Source organism: Bombina bombina, chromosome 5 (assembly GCF_027579735.1).
Source record: "Bombina bombina isolate aBomBom1 chromosome 5, aBomBom1.pri, whole genome shotgun sequence".
Lineage (NCBI taxonomy): Eukaryota > Metazoa > Chordata > Amphibia > Anura > Bombinatoridae > Bombina > Bombina bombina.
In genome coordinates, this window is record NC_069503.1 from 405,102,881 (window position 1) to 405,121,666 (window position 18,786).

The 18,786-nt window shown below is 36.8% G+C and overlaps 1 protein-coding gene across 1 annotated transcript in view; it reads right to left on the bottom strand.

The window, feature by feature from the left end:
- Nucleotides 1-18,786, bottom strand: part of NEK10 (NIMA related kinase 10) — a 1,556,164-nt gene that overhangs the window by 1,104,203 nt on the left and 433,175 nt on the right. Inside the window, exon 12 of the mRNA XM_053715742.1 lies at nucleotides 1,395-1,456. Coding sequence (XP_053571717.1) covers nucleotides 1,395-1,456 — 62 coding nt within the window. The remainder of the gene's footprint in view (nucleotides 1-1,394; nucleotides 1,457-18,786) is intronic.

Sequence of the window (18,786 nt, forward strand, 5' to 3'; positions counted from 1 at the left end):
AGAAAGTGACCAGAGAGGGTGAGCCTTCCATAAACAAACAGGCGTACCGGTGATAATGTCACACACTGGGACACTGTAGTAGAAAGCATGGAGGGAATGTGAAACACTGCTATGTTATATTGATTCAGGAACCAGTTGTTGTGTTGCAATGTCCTTGATGCTTGGATTCTCAACTTTTATATTAAATAGTGTCTAAATTACTATACCAGTTGACTCTCTCACTTTTGTTTGAGCTTTATCATTATAGCTGATCTATGTTTTCTGTGGGGAAGTGAACAGCCACTTTTTGATTGAAGGAGCAGCAACACAAGCAAATGCATACGTTGGATGTTTAGAAATGTATTTACTTTATAGCAATGACTTACATGGACTTATATTAGAAAAAAAGAACTGAACGTAAGACGTTTTATACATATTTTATTTTTATTATTTGCACTACTTCCAGTGGTAAATTGTACAAAGCGGCTTTTTTTTTCTGTCTGTTTTGATGTTAGAGTGGGGGCTGGGATGTTAGATATTCATTTATTTATTCCTAAATGAATAAGGTTTATGTAATAATAGGGTTCTCTATTTGAGAATACAATTTTTGTGAGTCTAGGGGGTCAATTTATTAAATGGCGAGCGCACATGATTCGCTATAGCGAATCAGGTCCGCTCAACATCACTAAATGCCGACAGCATACGCTGTCGGCATTTATCATTGCACAAGCATTTCTAGTGAAATGCTTTGGCAATGCCGCCCCTGCTCACTGGCGGCCAATCTGGACGCTGACCAAAAACGATCAGGGTCGGAAACAGATCTGCTGCTTGTTAAATTGACCCCTTGGTGTCTACAAAGACTTCCCAAATGAGGAGTTTAAGAAAGGATCCAGTGGAACCCATAGCTTGTAGTCATAATGTGTACACAAGTGTACATCTTTTCTCTTCATTAATATTATAATCCAAAGTTTTAAGTAAATAATACAAACACATTCATGTTTGTAATTTTTTTCAGTTATTCTAGGATTCTTTTTATATTTCCATGTATTTTTGCTTATCAAATTTTACTTTTTCACACTTGCTCCAATTTGGCGGCGCTATACAAATAAATGATAATAATATGTGAAGATTTTGTGCAAATGCATTGAAAAATTGTTGTCATATTTGAAGTATTTTTCAGTCTTTATCTTTGATAAATTTGATGTAAATGTATTCAGCTGTTTCTAATATCAACTTGACAAAACTGTCTCATCATTTATTTATGTATTTATTTCTTCCTCTGGCTGTACTACACTTGCATAATAATTGAATACCACAGAAAAGACAAAAACAAATGATATTGGCACCTAGAAGGGAAGAGATCATTAAAACAGAACAAGATCTTCAGTACTGTTAATAGTAAACATTTTCCATACCTGTACCACTTGATGAGCATTCGTATCATTGAGCATAAGTTCAGTAAGTGCTGTGCAGGAAGCTAAAAGTGAAATAACAGATTATTGGTATATGGAGAATGAACAATATACAGAGCAGTCTAAATCAGGTTTGCACAAGTCGTAAAATCCTGCTCATGAATGTTACAAATTATACTACATAAAAAGCAAATAGTAATCAATGATAGTAGCAGACACCATTATACATTCTTATAAACACTGCACAATATTAACCCCTTAATGACCACATCACTTTTCCATTTTCTGTCCGTTTGGGACCAAGGCTATTTTTACATTTTTGAGGTGTTTGTGTTTAGCTGTAATTTTCCTCTTACTCATTTACTGTACCCACACATATTATATACCGTTTTTCTCGCCATTAAATGGACTTTCTAAAGATACCATTATTTTCATCATATCTTATAATTTACTATAAAAAAAATTATAAAATATGAGGAAAAAATGGAAAAAAACACACTTTTTCTAACTTTGACCCCCAAAATCTGTTACACATCTACAACCACCAAAAAACACCCATGCTAAATAGTTTCTAAATGTTGTCCTGAGTTTAGAAATACCCAATGTTTACATGTTCTTTGCTTTTTTTGTAAACTATAGGGCCATAAATACAAGTAGCACTTTGCTATTTCCAAACCATTTCTTTTCAAAATTAGCGATAGTTACATTAGAGCACTGATATCTTTCAGGAATCTCTGAATATCCATTGACATGTATATATTTTTTTTTAGTAGACAACCCAAAGTATTGATCTAGGCCCATTTTGGTATATTTCATGCCACCATTTCACCGCCAAATGCAATCAAATAGAAAAAATTGTTCACTTTTCACAAATTTTTTCACAAACTTTTGGTTTCTAACTTAAATTATTTACAAACGGCTTGTGCAATTATGGCATAAATGGTTGTAAATTCTTCTCTGGGATCCCCTTTGTTCAGAAATAGCAGACATATATGACTTTGGTGTTGCTTTTTGGTAATTAGAAGGCCGCTAAATGCCACTGCGCACCACACGTGTATTATGCCCAGCAGTGAAGGGGTTAATTAGGGAGCATGTAGGGAGCTTTTTGGGGTAGTTTTAGCTTTAGTGTAGTGTAGTAGACAACCCCAAGTATTGATCTAGGCCAATTTTGGTATTTTTCATGCCACCATTTCACCGCTAAATGCGATCAAATTAAAAGAAACGTTAATTTTTTCTCAATTTTAGGTTTCTCACTGAAATTATTTACAAACACCTTCTGCAATTATGGCACAAATGGTTGTAAATGCTTCTCTGGGATCCCCTTTGTTCATAAATAGCAGACATATATGGCTTTGGCATTGCTTTTTGGTAATTAGAAGGCCTCTAAATGCCGCTGCGCATCACACGTGTATTATGGCTAGCAGTGAAGGGGTTAATTATGTAGCTTGTAGGGAGCTTGCAGGGTTAATTTTAGCTTTAGTGTAGAGCTCAGCCTCCCACCTGAAACATCAGACCCCCTGATCCCTCCCAAACAGCTCTCTTCCCTCCCCCACCCCACAATTGTCCCCGCCATCTTAAGTACTGGCAGAAACTCTGCCAGTACTAAAATAAAAGGTATTTGGCCCTTTTTTTTAAAAAAAAAAAAAAAAGCATATTTACATATGCTGATGTGTAGGATCCCCCCTTAGACCCCAACCTCACTGATCCCCCACCATACTGCTCTCTAACCCTTCCTCTCTGCAATAATGGGCGCCATCTTGGGTACTGGCAGCTGTCTGCCAGTACCCAGTTTTGTAACAAAATGTGTCTTTTTTTTTTTTTAATTCCCTTTTCTGTAGTGTAGCTTTCCCCCCCCACCGAGACCAACCCCCAACCCCTTCCAGGACCCTTAGATTGCATTTTAGTGGGGGTTTTTTTCAACTTTTTAACTTTTTTTTTCTGTAGTGTAGCGGTTCCCACCCGCTCCCGCCCCGTGCACGCGCCCGCCCACCACCCCCGTGCACGCGCGCGCTCCCGTGCGCGCCCCCGTAGCTCCCGCCCCCCGATCCCGCCCCCCTCCACTCCACATAGCGCACCGATGGCCGCCACCCGCCTCCCACGTAAGCTCCCACCCACCAACGATACCGGCCATCGATGTCCGGTGCAGAGAGGGCCACAGAGTGGCTCTCTCTGCATCGGATGGCCAAGGGGGGTTATTGCAGGATGCCTCCATATCGAGGCATCACTGCAATAACCGGAAAGCAGCTGGAAGCGAGCAGGATCGCTTCCAGCTGCTTTCCAGACCAAGGACGTACGCCACACGTCCTCGGTCATTAACTGACTTTTTTTTGAGGACGTGTGGCGTACGTCCTTGGTCGTTAAGGGGTTAAACAATGGTTATAATTTAAATCTTTACATTTTAGCTCTTGGGGCTAGATTACAAGTGAGGCGCAAAAGGTTTTGTGTAAGTGCAATCATGTTTTTGCGAGCTATTTTCTATCCAGCAATATTACAAGTGGAGCAAAATTGTGGTTGCACTAGCGCAATCGCCATTTACTCTTCAATCCTTAACACCATCTCAGAGCTGTGGTAAACTGGTTTACGAAAAAGGTGCAAAAAACACTTCAAACATACATTACAAAGTACAGTTACAGTCATATTAACACTGCCTAATAAAAAATATTTTAAAAAAATATTGCCCAAAAAAGTTATAAGGACTCAAAGATATGAGATCTCGGGTGTTAGAAAAAAAAAAAGGGAGGCAAATGGCTTTAATATTGAGACACATACAGGTATGTATGTATATATATATATATATATATATATATATATATATATATATATATATATATATATATATATATATATATATATATATATATATTTGTACATATATATATTTGTACATATATATTAACATATTTATATGTGTGTATATATGTATTTACAGTCATATATACACATATAAAAACATTAATATACATGTGTACAGATATAAACATATAAATAAGTGCATTATATCCCTTTGCCATTAAGCATATTTATGCAATATTCATATTTAATAAATATTTTAACTATGTATTAACTGTAAATATGTCACATTTGTTAATGTGAATATGCTATGTTATATACGAGATGGGTGTTTGTTTCTTCAACAATTTTTTTCCATTGACTTCTATGGAAAATGCGAAAAGGCAATGGAGTTTGCACGATCTCAGGAGTTATTTTTCCACTTTTTTTCCCTCCGTTAGTTTTTTTGCGGTAGTTAACACTTGTACAAAATAGCTTTTTGGAAACTTGTAATACCAGCACTGCTAGCATTAAGGAAAAAGCTTAACGCTAGCAGTATGCTCGCTTACGCAAAAAAACAAATACCGCACCACTTGTAATTAAGCCGTTTGTTGGTTTTAATTTTCAACACTACAAAAAAGGTTTAATTACAAGGTGTTTCATGTCCTTTTCATTTTTTGCAGAACGCTTATTTGTTAAACATTTTTCCTTATTTATTATATTTTTTTGTTTATAGGTGTCAGTTCTTTTTCTATATACATTTATTTAACATAACAACTTTGGGATATTTATTAGTCAAGATGTCCTGGTTTAGGAGTTTTGATCTAATTAGGAACTCCTTTCTTTAGTTGTTTTTTTTTAATCCTATATAGCATTAAAGAACATGCTGTAGTTAAAGGGACATTCCAGTAAAAATTGGAATCCACATGGATGCATTTCAGTTTTCAATAGGATATTTTTTTGTAATCTATTAGCAAAAATGCTTCTAATAAAAGCTATAGCTGTTTCAAAAGTGTATTTAAGTATGCACTGTGCACCAGCATTTTAAACACAACACTTGCTCAGAGAGCCTAAAGTGCTTGTACCATCTGGCAATAACTCAATTTGTTAATTGCTAACATGATACAAGCCCCACTGGCACCCTGAGCTACTGCAGTATTTAAAAATCTGGTGCACTGAGAATATCTAGCTATGCTTCATATACAGAGATAAATGTTAACACTAAAACAGTTATAACTTTTAATATAATTGGTTTTCTCAAAATGTTTATTGTTTATTCACGTTACAATATACAAAAAAACATGACAAATCAATATAGTTTGCAATATGACATTATTAACATAATATTTAATGTGCCATGAGCTGTAGATAGTCCATAGATGGATGAGGAGAGTTCCCATCTTGAGTCTCTACTTATTCTATACTTAGGTCTTTCTCAAAACATTTTATAGTTTGGAACATCCCATTAAGGGTAAATTGTCCATATTTTCCAGTTTTTGCAAAGTACATTGGTACCATCAGTGAACAACAGCAAAAAAAGTATTAACAAAATTCAGTATACAAAATTACAGTAGTTACAGTAACCTAGGGATTTCTAGATAAATGAGTAGAACGAAAAGAAGAGTTCTAAAAATACATTTCCACAATGTACATACAGAAGGTTTAGAATTTCTCAATAAAGGCCTGCTGGCCGTTTATGACTTGCGTTAATATACCCAAACATATTTTCTGACTCCAAAGTTTAAATCCCATTTGGGCGAAAGTAAATATATTGCTCCCATAGGAACAACTTATCATGGTAGAAATTTAATTAACCTGTTTTAAAGTAATGAAACCTCTCCAGGATCAATGTTCTATTTACAAGGTTTGTTCAATTTGATATGTTAGGAATTTGAGCTGATTTCCAAAGCTTAGGTAATAGTCTTTTAGCTGAATTTAGCAAAAAAATTTATAAGCAGCGTCTAATTTTACATGTAATGTCATAGATAATGTTAAACAATACTTTTTATGGAGTCAATTTTATGATTATGTCTAGTACTTTGCAAATTTGTACAATGATTTGATCCCAGAAAGGTTGCAAACATGTAACATGTTCCCTTCTTGATTACAACCTCTCCAACACTTATTACTAGCATTACGAAAGATATGCATTAATCAATTTGGAGTTAAGTACCACCTGGTGAGTATCTTAGTGTTGGTTTCTAGACCTACTGCTGAATAGGCTGATTTGGCCATTGCTAAAGCCCAGGATTTCCATTGTTTTTGAGATATTGGATAGCCCAACTCTTTTTCCCAAAATCGGACACAATGGGGTAGAGATGGAAAATGTGTTTGTAGCACATGTTTATACATTGTAGATGTAATCTTTATAGGGGGGATCAGGTTTGCACAGAAATTTTCAAATATTGTCAAGGGTCTTAGAAGGTCTCTTTTGTATCTATGTGAAATTATATAATGTTGAGCTTGATGGTAATGTATCCATGAGCTTAATTGAGAGATACCTTTTTCTAAGAGTGCTTCTCTATTGGCTAGGCTACCATTGTTTGATACATGGCAAATGGGGATTAGGTCCTGGATTGAAGAAATTTTAGATTGGGGTGGATTGTTCCATGATATTTAGAAATATTGTGATGTGATGGTTGCGAAGGGGCACAACAAAATCCCCCGCCATGAGGAATGTCAAGAAGTTTATTCTCTAAATAGACATATCTCTTATATGTAGTCTCACTTTGTCTACACCATTCTATAACCCAATTTAGAGATATGGCTAGTTTATACAAAGATAGACTAGGAACTCCCAGATCCTTAAATCTCTAGGGATATATAAAGTGGTTTTTGCTACCTTGGTGGCCTACATTGCCATATATAGACATGCATTATTGATTGTAGCTTATTTATTTATATTGATGACCCTGAGATAGGGAGAGCCTGCATCACGTAAAGAGCTTTGGGTAACAATGTAATTTTGCTAGCAGCTATTCTCCCTAGCCACAATATATTTTTGGGTAACCAAGATGTCGTGAGGTGTTGAAATTCAGCGATTAGATGTCCGTAATTGAATTTACATAATTAGAAGGATTTCTAAATATTTTAATGCTTGTGTTTGAATTTTTAATGGGTTTTGCTTTTTAAGTTCATATAGCGTTTCTGGGGGGAGGTAATTTGGATATAGCTCAGATTTTGTTGGATTAATTAGAAATTTGGACACTTTACCATACAATAATAACTCTAAATGTACTATGGGTAAGTATGCTAAAGGAGATGCTAATGTAATTAAAATATTGTCTGTGAACATCACTAATTTATATTGTTGATCTCTAATATTAATACCTTTGATATTGGGATTTTTGCGAAGTCTGATTGCTAAAGGTTCAAGGGATAAAATAAATAGTAGGGGGGAGAGAGGGCAACCCTGCCGCGTTCCATTTCATGTTTCAAAAGCTTCTGAAAGAAAGCCATTAACGTTCACTTGGGCAGAGGGGTTCGAGTATAGGGCCAGTATCTGGGATTTGAATTTCGATGGATGTCCAAATTTAAGAAGAGTAGTGTATAATTACGTCTAGTCTAATCTGTCAAAAGCGTTTTCGTCATCTGTTGACAGATAGAATCTTATAATTTTTAAAGTAGTCTAGTAAATTCACAACATTATTAATGTTATCTTAAGCTTCCAAGTTTTGGGTTTCTCCTTTATTCTCTGAGTGGTTAAGTGCCACACAGCGCTTCCATGCGGCCTACTTCTGTGACGCACTTAATATTTTCAAAGGGATCCAGTTCCCCCAAACATAGCCATTTTGGTCCGAAAAATGATCTATTAATGCAAGGGGTCTAGTGTTGTCTTCGACCCTGATGATTGCAGGCACCTGTACAGCCTATTTTCTTGACAAACTTCCAGAAGCATAGTGGACTAAAGCAAACAAGAGTTTTACAAAAGACAGAGGAAACAATATACTACTAACTTCTCATTTTATTACAGGATTACGTAACCTTAGCCAGGAGAGTCACAAAAATGAGTAAAAACAAAGGGGAAACCAACAAATCAAACTGTAATGCCTCAACATGACCAGGGATCACATTTGAATAACAGGGCCATATTTCATTGGACTGCCATCTAAACAAAAAGCTGCAATGGAAAGATATTTACTTGCAGAGGAATTTCAATATTATCAGCCAGAGTAGAATCAATATAGCATCTACTTGCACCACAATAAATAATTTAATCAATTCTGATCTTCTTTGACCACTGTAACAAAAGGGAAACAGATAAGTAGGATGCAGCAGGAACAGATGAGGTAGGAAACAGCTAATGGAACTTGATTACCTTCTTTAGAAGTTATCTTAGGTCTCACTAGGCAATTTGCAAAGGAAGTGACCTCCCTTGCCACAATAAAAACACAAATAGACATCTTAATAGCTCTTATTTGCATAGGCTCTTTTTGAGGAAAGGATTCAGCAACAGAAGGCTACGTATTAACCAGGAACACTTTAGAAGAGTCAGAGGCCTGTGAAGCCAGTCTCTCCTGATATCTCTCACATTTGTCATTTATCAATCAGGATGACAAGGGAAATCATGCATTCCAAATAATTAGGTGGGCAAACACTTGTCAGTTAACCCTTAAAGTGAAGGGAAACAAATCAAAATGTAAAAAATACATGTGTACATTTGTTTAATCTAGCTGTGAAATGGGTTAAATTTGTGCCTATTGTAATGTTTCTATTGCAATGTTATGCCAACCCGCTGGGATGATTGTTTTTTTTTTTTAATGACAATTCTAATGAACATACAATGAGTGTGTGTTTCATATGACACTCTTGAAGTCCAGCCCTTAGGAAGCCTATGAAGAGAGTGGGTAGGACTGCTCTCTATGTCACAGCCCAGCCAAAAGAGGAAATGAAGGGGGTGGAAGAACAGAAGATACCAAGCAGGATTATAAATCTTTTATTATAAAAAATATATACATTTAAAAAAACGAATAATAATTATGCAGTTTTGATAGTACACTAATATATTTTTTATTGCAACATTCTTAAAGTATGAAGTTTACTGTCACGGATACCGGGCTGCAAAGGTTAAACCGCTACTCCCTACTACCTCACCCCCTCTTGTTTCTTGATGGTTTTGGGCTCCTCAGAGCAATATGATCTCCAAACCCCTCCCTTTAAGTGAGAAATGTATGTTGAACCTGATCTTGTACAAGCTGGTCTCTGACCGACCTATCCCTCTCTGGCTGGCCAGGCCCCTGGAACTACCGGCTGGCCGCTGCATCCATCACACTCTGAGAAACTTTACCTCTGGCCACTTCAGAGGCCCCTTGTCCCAGAGCTCCGCTCTCATGGGGATTGGTAATCCTTGGGGAGGGCAAGAGGTGGGTCAGTTGCCAGAGGTGAGCTCCATTGGGAACCAGGGTTTCTGAGATCCATTCAGCAGACTGCCCTTCAGTTGGCCGGCCCCATGGAACCACTGGCCGGCCGCATCAGCTTGGATCCCCGGTCCTCTTTAACCCAGGTTGCTTCAGCGGTCCTTTGTCCCAGAGCTTCACTCTTCTGGGAATTATTGGAGAGGTGGAGTGATTGCCGGGGAGGAGCTCCCATGAGAACTGGGGGTTTCGGATTCCCCCTCATCACCAAGTCTCCAGCGGTCTTCCTGGTGTACGGTTGGACGTCCATAGCTCCGGCGCTTCTTTTAGACTGTATCAGATGGGGAAAAAGGGCTTTCCAACGACACCCTGGAAGTGCCACCGCTCCCCCGGGATCACCCCGAATGCACCATCCCTGTACCGCTGGACACTGGGGAACAATGGACACTATGGTGGTGCCAGCCTGTCTGGAGGGGCAGGAATGGTGGGAGATCTGAGTGACTGATAAGACTCTTATCAAGATCAGTTTGTGTATAAATGTTGTGTGTGTTTCCTAATAAAGTGTACTTTGTGTTTCACCTGAATGCTAGTCTGTCTAGTTATTTGGGTGGGCTCTGCAAAAATCACTTTCTCCGCTACAAAGTGCCAGGTTCCAGGTATCAGAAGGACCCTTTGGCGGAGCTACCCATTCAGGGTAGCCGGAATCCGTCACATTTACTATCACCTTAAGTTGCTCAAACAGACCCAGGCAAAACCAAGCAGGATCATTCCAATTCGTATCACTGGACAAAATTTACGGACATAATTCTCTATAGGTCTCCTACCTCGTCCTAGAATCCTTAAAACAGACTGAGCAGAAGACACATAGCACTAGATTAGTGGCACGGTAAATCTTTGTTTCGCAATCTTGAAAACACCGCTAGCGTTAAGCTTTCTGCCTTGCCGGGTTACGCTCGTATTACAAGTTCCAAAAAAACGTATTTTGCGCTATATTTAACTCGAAAAGATCAAAAATCCTAACTTAAGTTTTTGCATGAGCATGCATGTATTCCCCCAAACTACATTGCATTTTCACATTCCCCATAGAAATCAATTGAGAAAAAATAGACTTATGCCCCTATATTGCCATCCCCCAACATCGCAAAGTACCTAAATAAACTATTATCCCCTAAACCGCCATCCCTTCATATCTCAAATGATCTAAACTATAAACCCCTAAACCGCCATCACCCAACATTACAAAGTACCTAAACAATTAACCCCTAAACCACCATCCCCCACATCACAAACTATCTAAATAAACTATTGACCACTAAACTGCCATTCTCCATCACAAATGATCTAACTAAAATATTAACCTCATAGCCATCCCCCACATCGCAAATTAACTAAATAAAATATTAACCCCTAAACCGCCATCCCCCAAGATCGCAAAGTACATCAAGGGGTTAATAGTTAATTTAGGTAGTTTGTGATGTGGGGGGATGGCGGTTATGGGGTTAAAAGTTTATTTATGTGTGTAAGTGTACTTTGAAATGTATTTTTGATGTGCTAGTGCAATTTCGCTCATCTTGTAGTATCAGTGGATTGAAAATGGCTTATGAAAAGGTGATTGCGCTAGCGCAAAACCGTTTATGCCTCACTTGTTATCTAGTCGATAATGTGGGTCATTATATTGGATACTCATAGCATTTACAAATAAGTCCCAAGAATTAAGTATATCATTATTTTTCTGATTAACATTATGGGTCCAAATCTGAGGTTTACTTGTCAGCAGGGAAATAGCAGAACAAATCTTAAAAAAATCTGTAGCACAAATCCCTGTTTAACTGAAAATAGAATTTGACTACGCGCGATGAAAGTACAGCCCAGTTGCCTTGCCTGTCCCCATTAAACTTTTCTGGGAATGGCAGAAAAACTGAAAAAAAACCTTGTTACTTTTATCTTTAAAGAACTGATTTTAAATAACTTTTATAATAAAGTATATTGTGCTATATTTACAGGTTTCTTTTTCTTTTATGACGATTTCAATAAACATACGAGTGTGTGTTTCATATGACACTCTTGAAGTCCAGCCCTTTGAAAGCCCTTAGGAAGCCTATTTAGAGAGTGGGTGGGACTGCTCTCTATGTTACAGCCCAGCCAAAAGAGGAAATGAAGGGGGGGTGGAAGAACAGAAGATACCAAGCAGGATTATAAATCTTTTATTATAAAAAATATATACATTTAACAAAAACGAATAATAATTATGCGGTTTTGCTTGTACACTAATATATTTTTTATTGCAACATTCTTAAAGTATTAAGTTTACTATCACCTTAAGTTGCTCAAACAGACCCAGGCAAAACAGAGCAGGATCATTCCAATTCGTATCACTGGAGATGGGACAAAAGTCACAGACATATTCCTCCATAGGTCTACTACCTTGTCCTCGAGTCCTTAAAACAGACTGAGCAGAAGACACATAGAACTAGATTACAAGTGGCACGATAAATCTTTGTTTCGGGATCTCGAAAACACCACTAGTGTCAAGCTTTCTGTCTTGTCGGGTTATGCTCGTATTAAAAGTTCCATAAAAACTTATTTTGCACTATTTTTAACCCGAAAAGTGGCCTAATAACCCCTAAATCGCCATCCCCCAACATCGCAAAGTACCTAAATAAACTATTAACGCCTAAACTGCCATCCCCCACATCACAAATTATCTAAATAAAATATTAACCCCTAACCCACCATCCCCCACATCACAAACTATCTAAATAAACTATTGACCCCTAAACTGCCATACCCCATCACAAATGATCTAACTAAAATATTAACCTCATAAATAGCCATCCCCCACATCGCAAATTAACTAGATAAAATATTAACCCCTAAACCGCCACTCCCCCCAGATCACAAAGTACATATAGGGGTTAATAGTTAATTTAGGTAGTTTGCGATGTGGGGGGTGGCGGTTATGGGGTTAAAAGTTTATTTATGAGTGTAAGTGTACTTTGAAATGTATTTTTGATGTGCTAGTGCAATTGCGATTTTGCTCATCTTGTAATATCAGTGGATTGAAAATGGCTTGTGAAAAGGTGATTGTGCTAGCGCAAAACCGTTTATGCTTCACTTGTTATCTAGCCGATAATGTGGGTCATTATATTGGATACTCATAGCATTTACAAATAAGTCCCAAGAATTAAGTACAGTATATCATTATTTTTCTGATTAACATTATTGGTCCAAATCTAAGGTTTACTTCTCAGCAGGGAAATAGCAGAACAAATCTTTAAAAAATCTGTAGCACAAATCCCTGTTTAACTGAAAATAGAATTTGACCAGCCGTGATGAAAGTACAGACCAGTTAGCTGTCCCCATAAAACTTTTCTGGGAATGGCAAAAAAACTGAAAAACTTCTTATTACTTTTATCTTTAAAGAACTGCTTTTACATAACTTTTATAATAAAGTATATTGTGCTATATTTACATGTTTCTGTAGCTTGAAATTTTGTATTTTGTTTTTGAAAGCCTATGTATACTTAGATTCTTGTTTTTACACACATAACTCTTGCTGCCTTTTAATATTTGGCATATTTATTTGGCATATTACTGAGTATTACCCAGTAATAATATAAATGATATTTAGTTAATAAATAAATGGAGTCCAGTCTCAATTTAAAATGATCATTATTTCTTTTTTACAGGGTCCATAGGAACAAACTACAACATTTCGGGCCTACTCAAGGGTCTTAGTCATGCATGTTAATTACACATAGGTTTACATAGTAGATGAGGTTGAAAAATAACAGAAGTCCATTGAGTTCAACCTATACAAATCTTAATTTATCTACATTAAAAGCTCCAGCTGATCTAAATTTAATCCCTTTAAAAAGGTGACCAATTTAAGCACTAGCAATCATATTCCTGAATTCTGTTTCTAGCCAAAAATGGATGGAAACCATTTTTAAATGTATATAAGGTATTGGCATTTACTACCTCCTTAGGTAATGAGTTCTACAATTTAATTGATCTTAAACTGAAAAAAATATGTTTTAAGTTACTGGAGATTAAATCTTCTTTCCTCCAGCCTTAAAGGACAATAAACACTTTGAGATGGTAATATAAAATGATAAACCATATATATATATATATATATATATATATATATATATATATATATATATATATATATATATATATATATATATATATATATATATATATAAAAAAAAAAATCTCTACAATATTTCATTATTTATTTTGTCCCCTTTTCCTGTAATCCCTTTTTGAAATTGTGATCATTTCAGTTTCTATTGGAAATTAAAGTGAAGATCACTGTTATATTCCACACAGCCATTGGCTGCACACTCTAGTGACCTATTTATAACCCTTCCCTATTTGGCCATAGCAGAGAAAGTAATATAAATTACAACATGGCAGCTCCCATTGCTTTATAGCAATTAAAACTTTAAACTTATTTTGTCACTATTTAAACAACTAATGAAATTTAAAAATAAAATACATGCTATTCTGAGACTAATATTTTATTTGAATGCATCATTCTATCTAGCTTTTTAGTTAGTGTTTAGTGTCCCTTTAAATTGTGACCTCTTCTTACAAACAATTTTCTTTGAATAAACATAGCTTCCGCCATCTCTGCATATGGGCCATTAATGTATTTATACAAAGTAATAATGCCTACTCTCAAGTGCCTTTTTTTGAGAGAAAACAGACCCAGTTTGGCTAGCCTCTCCTCATAGTGTAAATTCTCCATTCCAATTATTACTTTATTTATATAGTGACATAATTATGCTTTCCTCCCTTGCACCAATGCCTCTTTTAATACAAGCTAGTATCTTATCAGACTAAGAAGCTGATGTCCTTCATTGTGAACCCATCTTTAGCTTGTTATTTATAAGTACTTCAAAATCCCTTTCCTCCTTTGTTATGCTAAATTTAGTTCCTTTAAAATAATAGGTTGTCTGCTTATTTTACTTCCAAAATGTAGAACTTTGCATTTTAGAGTATTCAATTTCATTTTCCATTTACTTTTTCTAATTTTTGTAAATCCCCTTGTAAACCTATTTCCCCCTGCACTGACCTAATGACCATACACAACTTTGTATCATCTGCAAAAATAGATGTTGCTATTTAATCCTTGCTTCAAGTCATTAATAAACATATTAAACATAACAGAGCCCAATACTGAATCTGGGGACTCCACCCTGAGTATGATCCATTGACTACTACTTGTGTTCCCTGTCTTTAATCCATTTTTTTATCCAGGAGCTAACATTCTCAGCTATTCCCAGTCCCTTAATTTTGTACATTAATCTCTCATGTTGCACTGTAGCACTGTTTGTGCCTTTTATATATTTTATGTGTTACAAAGAAAATCAGTGTGCAATACAATATCACCATCTTGTGGTCAAAACTTAGTATAACTTTTTTTTGCAGGACACTCACATAAAATATTACTAAAAAAAAAATGATACACACAATATAAAACCTATATGTACAAAAAAAGTTAAAAAAGAGATGATAGCACATATATCAAATCTAATAATATATCAGGCCTCCTAAATAAACAAAAGTCCAATTGAGGACCCTGTTTAATTCTATGTCAGGGTGCCAGGAATCAGACTGAGACGAGAAGTGCAAAAATAATCACACCTTTATTAATAGCAAAAAACAATAAAAAGTCCACAAGTCAAATAACAAGCCAGGAATCAAAACCAGAGCTGGTAGTCAGACAAGCCGAGTCAGGAGCTAAAGCGAGTAGTCAGACGAGCCGGAATCAGGAACAAGGAGAACAGCAGAGTCAGGAACAAGCCAGGGATCAGGAACCAGGAGGGACGTCAGACAGCCAGGTAATACACAGGAGCTCTCACAAACAGGTCTGAGACAACACAAGGGCAAAGCATACCGAACAGAGGCCCTTTAAATAATAAGTGATGACATCACAATTCTGAGACTGCATCCTGTCTCACAAGGATGAAGTACACTAGTCTGGCCATAAAAGGAAGTGCAGGAAATGAGCAGCATCACACAGTATGCACCAGAGTCAGCAAGAGAGGTGAGTAAAATGGCTGCCAGCAGCACATGGCAAACAAAACAGGGAAAAAACCCTGACATTCTAGTAGTAAGTAAATCCCTGGATATGCCCAGGGCAAAAATGGGATTTATAAACCTAGACTCAGAACAAATGCCCCCTTAAGGTAAGCCTATGTAGCCTTATGTACAACCAACTCAATTCTGAAATTTGAAAGTGCACATCACATATCCACTAAAAGAGCCTTCCCCTTTGAGGAATTCTTATGGCTACGCCAAAACTGTTCTGAGATAGAACCTTTCAAAACACAGGCCAAACATATGAAATCAAGACTCAAAGAGAGGGGTTACCCTAACTCAGTGCTAAAAAGGGCATACCATAGAGCACTACATAGCCCAAGAATTGAACTATTGATACCTAAATCAAGAAACAAACATGATAACAAAGTTAGATTCATTGGTACCTACAATGAGGCCCATAAGGAGATCACAGAAATCCTGAATAAACATCTACATATAATACAAACAGATGAGGATATAGCAAAAAGTGTTGTAGACAGGGTCTCAATAAGTTGGAGAAAAGCCCCAACTATAAGAGATAAAATTGTCAAGAGTCATTTTGTTAAACATATACGGCTAGATTACGAGTTTTTGTCGGTAATGGTGTGCGGTGCTAATGCTCCTTTTTTTCCTCACCGCTCACTTAAGACAACGCTGGTATTACAATTTTTCTGGAAGCCAGCGTTAGCCTCAGAAAAGTGAGCGTTGAGCCAAATTTAGCTCCACATCTCACTGTAATACCAGCGTTGCTTACGGTAGCGGTAAGCTGGCTGAACGTGCTCGTGCACAATTTCCCCATAGGAAACAATGGGGCTGAGCTGGCTGAAAAAAAAACCTAACAACTGCAAACAAGCAGCGTTCAGCTCCTAACGCAGCCCCATTGTTTCCTATGGGGAAATAAAAGTTATGTCTACACCTAACACCTTAACATGAACCCCGAGTTTAAACACCCCTAATCTAATCTTACACTTATTAACCCCTAATCTGCCGTCCCCTACATCGTCGCCACCTGCATTATATTATTAACCCCTAATCTGCCGCTCCGGACACCGCCGCCACCTACATTATACTAATGAACCCCTAATCTGCTGCCCCCAACATCGCAGAACCCTACATTATATTTATTAACCCCTAATCTGCCCCCCCCCCCATGTCACCGCAACTATATTAAATTTATTAACCCCTAATCTGCCGCCACTGCCAACATCACCGCCACTATATTAAATGTATTAAACCCCTAAACCTAAGTCTACCACCCCGACTTAAATATAATTTAAATACATCTAAATAAATTATTCCTATTTAAAACTAAATACTTATCTGTAAAATAAACCCTAAGCTAGCTACAATATAACTAATAATTGCATTGTAGCTATCTCAGGATTTATTTTTATTTTACAGGCAAGTTTGTATTTATTTTAACTAGGTACAATAGTTATTAAATAGTTATTAACTATTTAATAACTACCTAGCTAAAATAAGTACACATTTACCTGAAAAATAAACCCTAACCTAAGTTACAATTACACCTAACACTGCACTATCATTAAATTAATTACATAAAATACCTACAATTAATTAAAATTAAATTAAATAAACTAAATTACGAAAAACAACAAACACTAAATTACAGAAAATAAAAAAGAAATGACAGATATTTTAAACTAATTACACCTAATCTAATTCCCCTAACAAAATAAAAAAGCACCACCAAAATAAAAAAAAATCCCTACCCTATACTAAATTACAAATAGCCCTTAAAAGGGAGTTTTGCGGGGCATTGCCCCAAAGTAATCAGCACTTTTACCTGTAAAAAAAAAATACAATACCCCCCGAACATTAAAACCCACCACCCATGCACCCAACCCTACTCTAAAACCCACCCAATCCCCCTTAATAAAACAACCCCCTGAAGATCACCCTACCTTGAGCCGTCTTCACCCAGCCGGGCACAAGTGGACCTCCAGAGGGGCAGAAGTCTTCATCCAATTCGGCCAGAAGAGGACATCCAGACTGGAAGAAGTCTTCATCCATGCGGCATCTTCTATCTTCTTCCATCCGGAGCGGAGCGGGTCCATCTTGAAGACATCCGACGCAGAGCATCCTCTTCCATCCAACGGCGACTGAAGAATGAAGGTTCCTTTAAGTGACGTCATCCAAGATGGCGTCTCTTCAATTCCGATTGGCTGATAGAATCCTATCAGCGGCTCAAGGTAGGGTGATCTTCAAGGGGTTAGTGTTAGGTTTTATTAAGGGGGGATTGGGTGGGTTTCAGAGTAGGGTTGGGTGTGTGGGTGGTGGGTTTTAATGTTGGGGGTATTGTATTTTTTTACAGGTAAAAGAGCTGATTACTTTGGGGCAATGCCCCGCAAAAGGCCCTTTTATGGGCTATTTGTAATTTAGTATAGGGTAGGGATTTTTATTATTTTGGGGGGCTTTTTTATTTTATTAGGGGGATTAGATTAGGTGTAATTAGTTTAAAAATGTGTCATTTCTTTTTTATTTTCTGTAATTTAGTGTTTGTTGTTTTTCATAATTTAGTTTATTTAATTTAATTGTAATTAATTGTAGGTATTTTATGTAATTAATTTAATGATAGTGTAGTGTTAGGTGTAATTGTAACTTAGGTTAGGGTTTATTTTACAGGTAAGTATTTAGTTTTAAATAGGAATTATTTATTTAGATGTATTTAAATTATATTTAAGTTAGGGGGGTGTTAGGGTTAGGGTTAGACTTAGAGGTTTAGGTTTTGGGGTTAATACATTTAATATAGTAGCGGCGACGTTGTGGGCGGCAGATTAGGGGTTAATAAATGTAGGTAGGTGTCGGCAATGTTAGGGAGGGCAGATTAGGGGTTAATAAAATTTATTATAGTGTTTGCGATGTGGGGGGGGCTCGGTTTAGGGGTGTTAGTGTACTTTATAGCACTTTAGTTAAGAGTTTTATGTTACGGCGTTAGCCCATAAAACTCTTAACTACTGACTTTAAAATGCGGTAGGAGTCTTGGAGGTAGAGGGTGTACCGCTCACTTTTTCCAGCGATCGTAATACCAGTGTTAGGAAAATCCCATTAAAAAGATAGGATACGCTATTGATGTAAGGGGATTTGCGGTATGCTAAAATCGCGGAAAAAAAGTGAGAGGTACACCTGTACCTGCCTGACTCGTAATACCAGCG